We start from the raw sequence: 11,915 nt of genomic DNA, 5'->3' as shown, positions 1-11,915 counted from the left end.
CCTTGTGAGCTATTGGTGGAGCTGGCAACAGAGCCTGGAAATCCTCACTGAATTTACTGGGTTACTAATCAATGTACTGTGAGTATATAAGGCAGCATGTTACCCAGCTGCTTGATTCGTACAAATGACTGGCTGAATCTAGTGAGAAAAACTGGTAGAAGTCAGATGACAGCATATGTTAGAAGCATGACTTTTAAAAAAGTTTTTCTTCAGCATATGCTAGACACTATAGTTTTTAGAAATAGTCGTGTTTTGCACAGACTGCTTGCAGGAAAAGAAAATCTTACTACATTGTCTCAGGTAGAATCAGGGTTGATGCACAGCCAGTGTAACTTAACAGTTAAAGCAGGTAAGTACAGTTACCAAACAAGGCAGATGAGGCCACCGAGATGATTAGAGGGATGGAACACTTCTCCTGTGATGAAAGGCTGAGAGGACTGAGTTTGTTCAGCCCGGGTGACCTAATTGTGGCCTTCCAGTATCTGGAGGGAGCCTACCAGAAGTATGGAGAGCAACTATTTACAGGAACATGTAGTGACCGAACAGGGGGGGAATGGCTTCACACTGAAGGAGGGCAGGTTTAAATTAGATATTAGGCAAAAATTCCTTACTGTGATGGTGGGCACAAGCTGCCCAGAGAGGTTGTGGGAGCCCCATCCTTGGTAGCATTCAAGGCCAGGCTGGATGGGGCTCCGAGCAACCTGTTCTAGTGAAAGGTGTCCCTGTCCACAGCAGAAAGGTTGGAAGTAAATGATCTCTAAGGTCCTTTTCAACCCAAACCGTTCTATGATTCTATGAACTGAATGACTAATCAGTGTTGTTCTTTTTCTCTTAGAGATTGCAAGTTCCTTGGCTCAAAACCTTCATTTTAATACGTTTGGAGGAAGCCCTTTGGCCTGCGTAGTTGGAGCTGCAGTTCTTGATGTAGGGAGAACATTATATAAATTTGTATATTCCCCACTTTTTCTTCTAGCAAAAGATGAAAAATGTTTATATGTATTTTTACCAAAAAGTTCTATGTGGGCAACTTTTTTAATAGTTGTAAAAGTGCTTAAACACTAGTTAGCCTTAACTAACTCTCTCACAGGACTACACAAATCCTCAGCAAAAGCAAATCTGTTCCCTGGCACATGCGCTTAAGAAAACTGTTTTAACTCAACAGTTTTTACGTTATGCCTAAAAAACCTTAACAACTGGATAGTTAAAAATATCTAAAGTCAGAATTCCTTTTGGAAAAAAATTACATCATGAAAAAGACAACAGAAAAAATTGCAACGTATTTCACTTCTTATCCAGTAGAAAATCACTCAGTGGGTAGTAGGTCACTATTTAATTTCTCTTGATTGTGTACAGACCATTTGTTCCTGAATCTTACTTCATTACAGCAGATACTGTTTCTATTCATGTTACTTTCCTGAGTGGTATGTGGAGGTTTTAAGCTATTTTATAAGATGGATGATTGTATAAATAAAAAGATTTTGAAAAAACAGTTCACAAATAAGGAAGAACCCATGTTTTGGGTTTTTTTGACTCTGAAGTAACTTGGAGCCTGGCTCTGAAACGATTCCAGGGAGATTGTTAGTCAGAAATAATAAAATACAGTTGAAAGAAAAAAAAAACAAGAAAAGGAGAAACAATCACTTTATCTTCTGTATTTTTTGGGGGGGAGGGTGCAGGTTATGTGAATTTTCTCAATGCAGATACTGAGTTCATAAAATGGTTTGTGTGTAAGTGCTGATATGTGCCTGCACATCAGAACTTTGATTAAATAATAATCCTTCTGGTCAGGTATTTTCCAGTTATGAATACATGTGAGAAAGAATTACTTGATTAAACCTAAGTAATAAGTAAAATGTAAAAAATGGCATAGAAACATTGACATATTATGTTCAATTGTATTCTGATGCCATTAGAGGATTGTAAGAGAAGGAAAATGTAAGCACTAAAGTAGTGAAGGAACATAGTCTGCAAGCGAGATAAGTGCAGTGTCATCAAGTTAAATGGGGATTAACTGATCCCATGGTGGAAGTGTTTCCTGGAACACGGTCATGGTATATCATTTTATCCAGGCTATTGAAGAAGATGGTCTACAAAAAAACAGTCAGGATGTGGGAACACACATGCTACTGGAGTTGGCTAAACTACGGGATGAATTTGAGGTCATTGGAGATGTCCGTGGCAAGGGACTTATGATTGGAGTAGAAATGGTGACAGATAAGGTTAGTGACTTTGTGCCTTTTCATTTGTCGTGCCATTGACACTTTCATCACATTTTGTTTCAGTTGAAATAATAGAAAGATTTTCTATTAAAAAGCAGCCAGTGAAGTGAGAAAACATTGCTCTTGCAAAAAATGAGCCAGAACATTCCAGCATTTCAGCTATTTCACAAGCTTCGAGTAAACAGTGATGTGTTCCTTAATTGCATAAACTCATCTTCAAAAGCAGATAAATTATGCAGCTGACATTTTCAGCCAGAAATGGGAGTGGGATTTATTGGATGTATATTCCAAGAAAGAATGTATATTCCAAAAATATACATCTTTTTTGTGGAAGTAATTTTGAATATCTAAGTGAAGTTTAGTGTTTGCTTTCCTCAGGACAGTCGCCGCCCTCTTCCAGCTGAAGAAATCGGTCAGATCTGGGAGGACTGTAAAGACATGGGAGTTCTGATCGGCAGAGGAGGGCTCTACAGTCAGGTACTGAATCTCTGGTTATGAATAAAGCTTATTTTCTGTCCTTCTGCAGTACATCCTTGTTTCCCTCAAGCTAAATTAACTTCAGTTTAGTAAATAAACTAGGAAATGTATACTCTTAGGAACTATCTCAGATTGACTTATTTTTAAATCAGGCAGGAGCTATTTGATTCTTTTTAAGTATGCTGAACCAGCTCTAGCCTTGGAGTTTTCCTTTGGAGGAACAACTTCCCCCAGAAAACCAAGGCACTACAGTAAATTAGAACCAGCAATATTCAGGCTAAGTTTTTGCTATCACCTGACCTATCCGTACAAAACAAGGTTGTTTTTGCTAGTTCTTTCAGTCTGAAGAGCTGGTAACATTGTACTTGTTTGGTAATTAAAAATATCATGTTCTTGATAGCAAGGTCAGCAACACAGCACAAGAGAATTGCATGTGAACAGGCATCAACCCACACCACTGAGGATGCATCATGCTGTACCCAGGACACAGTGTCACCTGCTTCCTACAGCACCAGCGTTAATAGCAGAGAATTGCCCCAGGGCTGGTAGGGTCGGTGAAGTTCTCTGACACCAAGGAAGCAGCTTCTGTGTGAAATAGGTGGAGGGTGGCTGAAATAACACTGCATCTGTCACCTCCTTGGTTCTTCATCACAGACCAGAACACAGGTAGCAGGCTGAAGCTCAGTGTAGTGAAGCCAGATTCTGTATGACTAGAGGGCTATCTATCTGTGAGTGTTTACTTCAGTGGGGGCTGTGGGTGGGACAGACCATTATTCCACTCTTGCTGTCTTGTGATATGATGACAGAAAAATTTAAATTGAAAGTTTAAGATTCTTATGGGAGTTAAATACTCTTGGAAACATAGTTCAAACATTTGGATTAAAGAGTTCTTGCCAAGTTTAGCTGTCATATATCCCTTCCTGATCATCATGCATTCTAGCTCTAGCATCCTAACTCAAAGATATCATTTAGTGATTCTTTCATACTGCATTCCCTTAAAAGCCTTTTTAAAAAGCCTATAATAAAACAGCCGATCAGCTGACACAATGCAAGAGGCTGCCACTCTCAGCAGATATCACTGTTTCTTCAGGCAAAGCTGCCAGAAAGGAAGATACATTTATGTCTCTTTCTCAGTACATCTGAGATTTTACACTAGCTCTGTCTGAAACAACGGAGCTGCAGACAACCTGTTCTACTCACAGGTCTTTTGTGGAGACAGTTTGCTTTGTTGCAAGAGTGGAGTGGGAAGTCAGGTGCAGCTGGATGCAGTCAAGTCCCAAATTGCCCCACTTCAGAGTGCATTTATCATAAGCCTCAGTCCCTGCTCTGTTCTGTATTTTCCACACTTTTTTTTTTGGGGGGGGGAGAAGGGAGTGCTGACCTAGATGGGCTGCTGGAAACTGTATTCTTCCACAGAGTTTTAAGGATTTCCTTTTATTTTCTCTTTCCTCAGACATTTAGAATTAAACCTCCTATGTGCATTACTAAAAAGGATGTCGACTTTGCTGTGGATGTATTTCATACAGCTTTACAGAGACACATGGAAAGAGCAGCTGCAAAATAGACTTGATTTGTTGCCTTACATGAGATGCGCAACCCCTGACACTTGCCACCCAGACTGGGCATTAATCTACAGTGGAAAAGAAAATAGTAGTCTGATGATTAAATGCTTGATCAGTATCATAAGATCCAGTGATAATAAAGAATATGTTCTAATCTGTTTTGTAAACACACAGGTCAGTTCCGTAGTGGTGGTTTGTATTAGCTGTACTACTATTTTGGCGTTACCAAAAAAACCCTGACTAGACTAACTGGTATCAGATGAAGAGGCAGACATGTATTCTTCTTTTGTCTGTAATTGGTAATTTTTAGAAAGAGTGACAGGAAAATAATTAACTTCTCTGGGGAAGCATACTGCTTGGACTCTAGCATCTGTAGTGCCCTTGGAGGTGGCACCAGCACTGCAGTTGAGTGCCTGCTGCTGCCCTGGCCACTTGCCCTGTCCCACTGCAGTCACTGCCAGCTCAGAAACGTGTCTTCCCAGGAGTGCCACAGGCTCCCACGTGGTTGGTTGTTGGTGTGTGGAGCTTCTAAGACCAGTGCTGGGCCATGCCCAACTGCCTTTCACAGCTGCTGCCTCACCACTGCTACCCAAAACTTGCTGTTTATGCTCAAAATATACAAACATTTTCAAAATACACAAATGATATTTCTTTATTTATTTAAATTTTTGTTTAAATTACATATAACCACAGCCAATCTCTGGCTGAGAACCACCCTGAGCAAAGCCTAACTGGAAGTTTCAGACTTTAAACTGTTTACCCTGACTACAAGGTTACACTGTAATTAGAGCATGGAAAAAGAAGTTTGCAGAGTTAAAACATTTCTAATTACAGTAATGATTTTTATCATGGGGATTAGAAATCCAGTTATCACCCTCTTCAAAATATGCTTTTCTTTTCCTCCTACTGCTCTTGGGATTGTACAGCACACCCATTAATCATTTACCAAAGATGCAAACTCTGGCTGGTGAAACAAGATGCTGTTTTCTTTCCTACATACTCACTGTTTTTAATGCTTCAGTACACTGCTTTTTCAGCTTCCAATTTAAAAAAAAGCATTGTGGACAGTCAGCAAGAACTGTACATTTATCACTTCACTTTCATTCAAATTTAACATTTGAATAATTCCTTGACCCAAGAAAGTACCATGTCCACTTGCAGGGAGCAGAGTATTCTGGTGGTTTTTGTAATGAATTGAAACTTTAGAGGAACTAACTTAAGATTTGTGCCTCTGGGAAATGTCATTCTGTGGGTTTCCTAAAAAACATCCTACAGCCCTTGCTGATCACCTCCTTCTCCAACTGCATTGAAAACAATCCAATTCCACTCCAGAATCAGGTGTTGGTTATCCCATCTTTTGCTTTAGTACTACTCAAGATTAGGTAGATTATACATTTAAACAGCAGTTCAATGCCTTTCATTAGAACCAGAACAAATTAATTTATTCATGTCACTCATTTATTTCTCCCTCACTTATTCCAGCAAGCCTCTTCCACTAGATGTTCCCCCCCCCAACACCTGACATGGAGGTAGATGTACAAAACAAATAGGAACTGTCAAAACCGATTAAACATCTTTGTCATCTTACTGTTTCCCTTCTGTCTGCTGCTTAATGTAATTAAGTGATTTGGGGTTGGCAGAAAAGCCTGTGTTTCTCTGTGTCTCTGTGATGTTTCATCTTTGATAGACAAAGAAGCACAGGCCCTGCAGTTGGCTACACTCACCCTGAGCTAAGCCCTCTCAAAAGAAAAGCAGCAACACAAGTGTCAATATCTCCTCTGTGTGAGTACTTCATCCATGCAGATTTCTACAGGAACACAAGGTGGTTAGCTTTGAGTCACTAATTCCCCCTACACAGTGTGAAAGCTGCTGCAATAGTGAAGACATTAGACCAGGTGGCTCACTGGAAGGATCCCCTGCCCAGGCTGTGCCACCAAACCATTCAATGACTGATTAAACCAAAAGAAAGGACTCATTCCTTCACCAGATAGTATTCCTCTTGCTGCAGCTTCTTTTCTTTTTTTCCAGAAGTAGTACTTGCCTTCTTTGTTTAACTCCAAACACAGGCAATGTGCGTGTTTAGTTCTGGGAGAGTTCTAATGTACAATTCTGAAGACTGTCAGTATAGCAAAGTTCTATTTGTTTTTACGTTTCTCTTTTTTGATTCTGGTGTTTAAACATCTATTTACATCTGGTGTGGTTGTTGGTCTTGCGTGTCCTGTGGCTTTTAGGTGTTCAAACAATTTATTTCGGGATGAAAATGCAGAGCTGCATGTTACACAGTGGATACAAACTTCATTCTACAAGGAGGAAAACAACAGAATGCTTCAGGTTCATATGGAATATGTAGTAAGTGTAATACACCCATTTGTCCTACGCAGTTCGCTTAGACAATGAAATGTGAATAAGCTGTTTGTTTCTATCATAAATATTCCATTACTGATTAACAATAAAAGATTTTTTTCAAACAGTTGCAAGTATAATGTCTAGAAAAGAGCACTAAGTATAAACAAGAGCAACACTGAAAGCCTTGCAAATCTAATTTCAAGGTAAAGAATACTTTTGATCTCACCTGACTATACACACAATACTTTAGGCTCTGAGATGTAGTGAATTTACTAAATCTTAGCTGTAGTTACTACAAAATTTTGCTCTCTCTGGGAAGAGAAATCAATACTGGTAAAGATGGAAATAATACTGCCTGTCCCCTGCCTGGTAACAACAGCTCTGTCTTCACAATCAAACAAGCAACTTTGTTTGTAGTAATATCATCACCACCTTTTACCTCTCCTATGAAGAGAGGCTGAGAGAGCTGCAGCTGTTCAGCCTGGAGAACAGAAGGCTCCAGGGAGACCTCATTCCAGCCTTGCAGTGTCTTAAGGGGGCTTATAAAAGGAGGACAGGGGACGTCTTGTATGGGCAGGGAATGACAGGGCAAGGGGCAATGATTTTAAACTGAAAGAGAGCAAGTTTAGCTTAGATATTAGGAAGAAATCCTTTACTGAGGGTGGTGAGGTGCTGGCACAGGTTGCCCAGAGAAGTTTTGGATGCCCCAGCACAGGAAGTGTGCAAGGCCAGTCTGGATGGAGTCCTGAGCAACCTGGTCCACTGGAAGGTGCCCCTGCCTGTAGCAATGGGGTTGGAACTAGATGGTCTTTAAGGCTCCTTGCAACCTTAACAATTTTATGATTCTATTTTAAACAGTGTAAGTAATTTCACATACCGTTGTTGGATCCCCTGAAGTTGCCTTAGCAGACTTTTTTGCATTCTTGGCTTTTTTCCCTTTAGGCTTAGTGCTGCTAATTGACAAAGGAAAACCAAGATCAGTGCACAGGAACATTCAGCACTTAAGAGCTTCTGATATTTTTCAGTTATCAATGTCTCTGGTGCTTTCCCCTGTTCTTCCTCCACATAGCATGATGCAAGTGCATCCATGAAAAAAAAGCTAATTTAATTTATAGGATCAACTGTTGATCACAGGATGTCAAACCAGCTTCTGGTGAGTGATGTGCAGGGACCTATTGTCCACTACAGACCACTTCCAAAGCAGGTCCTACACTATTTATCTAGTATCACATTTGTCCAACCCCAATCTAGGGAGTAGCCCCTAGAGTTCACATTGGTAAGTAAATCTAGATTTGTTTGACAGTAGAATGACACAGTGACTGCAATGCTGCAAGACAGCACACCTTTTTGCTTCACTTTTTGTTTCATTCTCTTGGCTGACATCATCTGTAGCGCTTGCATCCTCTGACACAGCACATCTTTGGCCATCATTTACCAACTCCTCTGCTGAGCCACTGTCCTTCTCCACACGGGGCTCCTCCTTTTGTTCAACTGCTTCTTCATCAGCGCTTTGATCAAAAGACTCCTCATAACTCTATTCAAACAGAAAAAATGCAAGTTAAATAATTTCAGTTCATTAGTGACTATGTTTATAGTATTATAACTTCCATAACTTTAGAAACACTGACAGCCTCTTCCACATAGCCAAAATCGTATTAGACTCAATGCATGCAGTTTGGCAAAATATGAACCCCCGAGCATGTCTGAAGCAAAACAGGAAAGCTCTCAAATGCAGGATAACAAATTTGACCAAATGCTACATTAATGCAACTCTATCCCCTCTAGTGAGAGTCTGGGCTACGTGAAAAAAAATTGGCTAATCTACTGTCAGGAAAAGAAGACAGAAACCACAGCAATTCCCTTTACTCCATATCACCTGGCAGAGGATGAAAGTCAGGATCTCTCAGCACAAGATTCCAGCTCACACTATGCAAGAGTGGCACCTACTGTCCAGGCTGCAGCAGGCCTCATGCCCAGACTGATGGAACAGAGCCACACAATGCCTATATGCCACCCACGCAGTGAGAACAGACTTTCTGATCTCAAACAGAGGAGGAGGGAGTTAACAGGAGCCTAATGGCCTGCATGGAAACAGCAAGGGCAAGCCAATACTGACTTGGACTGTACAGTACCAGTGAAAGTGAAGCCAGAAAACTTCAGCTGCTTGAAATTCTCAGGAAGTTTCTTAATAACAAGAAATAATGATAGAGTGGGAGACAGGAGATAAGGTGAACAGAGAACAGGAGACTAGAGGGATTAGGCTAGAGGAAGACAGAAGATGATCCTGGGAAAGGCTGGAAGAGGCAAGGCCTGGTACAGATAGCTCACTGGGACAAGGCTATGACTGAGGATTAAGTAGAGAAGAGGTAAGACTCACAAGGGATAAACCCCATGTTTTTTTAGAGTGTGCTCTCTGTGGCACTCCTGCCACTCGAGCCTAAGCCTGAAACAGTCTGCAGCTCATGAATTTCACCTGCTGCCATCATACCATGCACAGACTCAGATCCTGGAGTACAACAGACTGGTGTTACTTGTGCTGGCAGTCGAAGTGAAAGATGGAATAGATGTGTTCACTCCAACAGACACAGTGTCAGTAAGATGCCAATACAGTGTTAGTTTTTTCACCACCCCTAAATTAGAGACTAACAAACAATATGTTATACCAGCTCCTACAACTAAAGCAAAAAATGACCACTGCACAACTAAGCTGTTAATGCACTAAGGCCACTGCTGGTCTTTCTGATCAGTTCCTTGCATTCACCCTATCTGCCTGTTCCATCTGTTCTCCTTACACTTCAGACTAGTCTTTTTAGAGCCAGCACCACATACGAGCATCTACACAGACAGAACAAAGTGAAGTCTATGAGATATTTTATGCTAATTATGATCATAGTAAGTGTAATAAAAAGTTCTGTGCAGTTTCAAGTTCTCCTATTTTTCAGGACAAAAGGAAGTTAGGTTAGGAAATAACAAAACCAGGTTGTAAAGTTCCCTGAGTATCATTATATGACTACATACCTTCAATGTTTTCTGTTTCTTTCTCTGCTTCTTTGAGAGTCTGTAAAGATACGAATTTAAAATTACCTCTTTTCATAAAAAGCCCCAAAACTAGTAGAATTTCTAATAAGGTACTAAGCTTTATTTTTCCCTCATCCTCTTAACATTAAATTAGTAATGTAGCAGCCACAAACCGAAAGTAACTCATGCCTGAAATTAAAACAATAGTTGTCCTAAACCACTCACTGCATTTAGAAAACATTTATTCTGCTCAGACTGTACCTGAAGATACTGAGTGAGATAGTTGGGATTATGCTCTGGCTGTTCAAAAAAATGCAGTTGTGCAACTCACTTCAACTGTGCCTGTAAGCATACTCATTTGCTACGTATGCCAGCAATCAACTGACAAAAAGTACCAAATCAGTAAGTGCTGGCTCTGTGCAAGTTCCCCTGCTTGAAAAACAACAATCCCTTCTTTTCCTTACCAGGTACCTTTAAGCAGCAGAGAAAACATGAGACTACTATTCCACAGCATTTGAATGCAGTCATACTAACACATGAGAAGGCTGAGAGGGGATCTCATCAATGCATATAAATACCCCAAAGACAAGTGTCAGTAGGATGGTGCCAGACTCTTTTCAGTGGTGTCCAGTGACAGGATAAGGAGCAGTGGCCATAAACTAAAACCCAAGAAGCTCCACTTCAACATGAGAAAGAACTTTACATTGAAGGTGGCAGAGCACTGGCACATGATGCCCAGGGAGGTCATGGAGTCTCCCTCTCTGGAGACATTCCAAACCCACCTGGACATGTTCCTATGTCACCTGCTCTAGGTAACACTGCCTCAGCAGGGAGTTGGACTAGATAATCTTTAGAGATCCCTTCCAACCCTAACAATTCTGTGAATCTGTTTTACTGGACCTCTGATGATAAGAAGTATTTCAAACTGCACAATACTGAGAGTTCCAATGCAACTGGAAATCATCAGAAACTCCCTCTGAGGGCCTCCAACACTTATTAAATCACTAATCATTACAAAATTAAAACCAATTTAAAGTACTTCTGCTTGGGCACATCTTCTGTTTCTTCCTCCTCTTTGGTATGTATTCTATTTGCATCATCTGAAGACGCAGGAAATTTTCCTTCTTCCTCTTCCAGCTGCTGTCGTAATAGTGCTACCATCTCTCGATGCTTCTTTGACTTCTCGTGATTCTTCATGCTGCGAAGACCAGATTGTTACTGCAGGTTGCTCTGAGCAAGCATTCTTTTGTTTACATATAAATTAACAACAGGCCCATTATCCACCACTACTAAGTATGGAAATTTCTGCACTGACAATGTCTCTACTGCAAAGACAACACTAACCGTTACGTGAAGTTAAAACGTCTTTAAAACGCATTTTTAGAAAAGTTACCACCCAACACTCCCACCCCCAAATCCCCAACCACAAGCACTTACATTTTCCCAGTTTCAAAAAACTTGTCACAAGCAGGGCAGTACAGACCATCAACAAATTCAGCTTCTTCAGTTTCATCATTCAGTTTGCCTGAAGAGATCAGTGGGGATCAGAGAGACAAAGTCAGATGAGTGATTTTTGAGCAAGCTGCTCTTTAAGCCCCAGCAACTAGTCACAGCACTGACATTCAACTCCTTGAGTATTACTGATGCACAGACGGATCAAGACCACCTCACCAAATCACAGCTTGATGTCTTCTCATGTTTAAGGGAAAACACCAGAGAGGGCCAGACTGTAGCCTGGCAGCCTCAGCGGGAGGCAGAGTTGCACTACAGTCAGAACTGTGACTCTGGGGCTGAAAGTGCAGTGAGCCAACACTCAGGCTGCAGTGACTTAATATAGATCACCTCCCCACATCCCATACCTTCGATGCCTTTTGTGTCCTGCTCTTCTAGTTCATCTACATCATCTGATCCATCTCCAAATTCCTTTTCATACTGTGCCTCCATCTCTTGCAACTCTTTCTCCAGATCTGACATAGTTATCCAGCTCTGCTCTTTATACTGCTCAGCAAGCCTGCAAGTATAATACAGTAACTTCTATAGTGCCCATGAGACGGGAACTACGGATGGGAACTTCTCTGGTATTTCAGGACGAAAGTCGTGAAGCTATTATGACGGAGCAAATGATTGCCTGTAGCGCCTGGAAATCTGAGCACTTAATTTGTGATGTCAATGGGCACATCTGCAAAACGGAGATATTAGCATCGGTGGGTCCTGCCTGAATTTCATGCAGAACATGCTGTGCATGTCAGTATCAAGCACGGTCAGTATCAAGCTGACAGCAAGGAAGCCAGCT

At 41.0% G+C, this 11,915-nt stretch overlaps 2 protein-coding genes across 2 annotated transcripts in view; one reads left to right on the top strand and one right to left on the bottom strand.

Annotated features, from left to right (window-relative positions):
* AGXT2 (alanine--glyoxylate aminotransferase 2) overlaps window positions 1-4,260 on the top strand; it is a gene marked incomplete at its 5' end in the record, with an annotated part of 12,085 nt that extends 7,825 nt beyond the window's left edge. The window contains 4 exons of the mRNA XM_009070447.1: window positions 836-924; window positions 2,070-2,219; window positions 2,598-2,696; window positions 4,150-4,260. Coding sequence (XP_009068695.1) covers window positions 836-924; window positions 2,070-2,219; window positions 2,598-2,696; window positions 4,150-4,260 — 449 coding nt within the window. The remainder of the gene's footprint in view (window positions 1-835; window positions 925-2,069; window positions 2,220-2,597; window positions 2,697-4,149) is intronic.
* Window positions 4,261-6,393: 2,133 nt separating this feature from the next.
* Window positions 6,394-11,633, bottom strand: LOC103798197 (dnaJ homolog subfamily C member 21-like; the record flags this gene model as incomplete). The annotated part of the gene is made up of 7 exons (XM_009070446.1): window positions 6,394-6,558; window positions 7,482-7,557; window positions 7,948-8,138; window positions 9,623-9,662; window positions 10,662-10,820; window positions 11,060-11,147; window positions 11,482-11,633. Coding segments are annotated over 7 exons (871 nt in total), but the record flags the coding sequence as incomplete, so codon positions are not given.
* Window positions 11,634-11,915: the final 282 nt, after the last annotated feature.

The sequence above is a fragment of the Acanthisitta chloris genome, unplaced genomic scaffold (assembly GCF_000695815.1).
Source record: "Acanthisitta chloris isolate BGI_N310 unplaced genomic scaffold, ASM69581v1 scaffold5962, whole genome shotgun sequence".
NCBI lineage: Eukaryota > Metazoa > Chordata > Aves > Passeriformes > Acanthisittidae > Acanthisitta > Acanthisitta chloris.
This window is presented reverse-complemented; position numbering and strand designations above follow the sequence as displayed.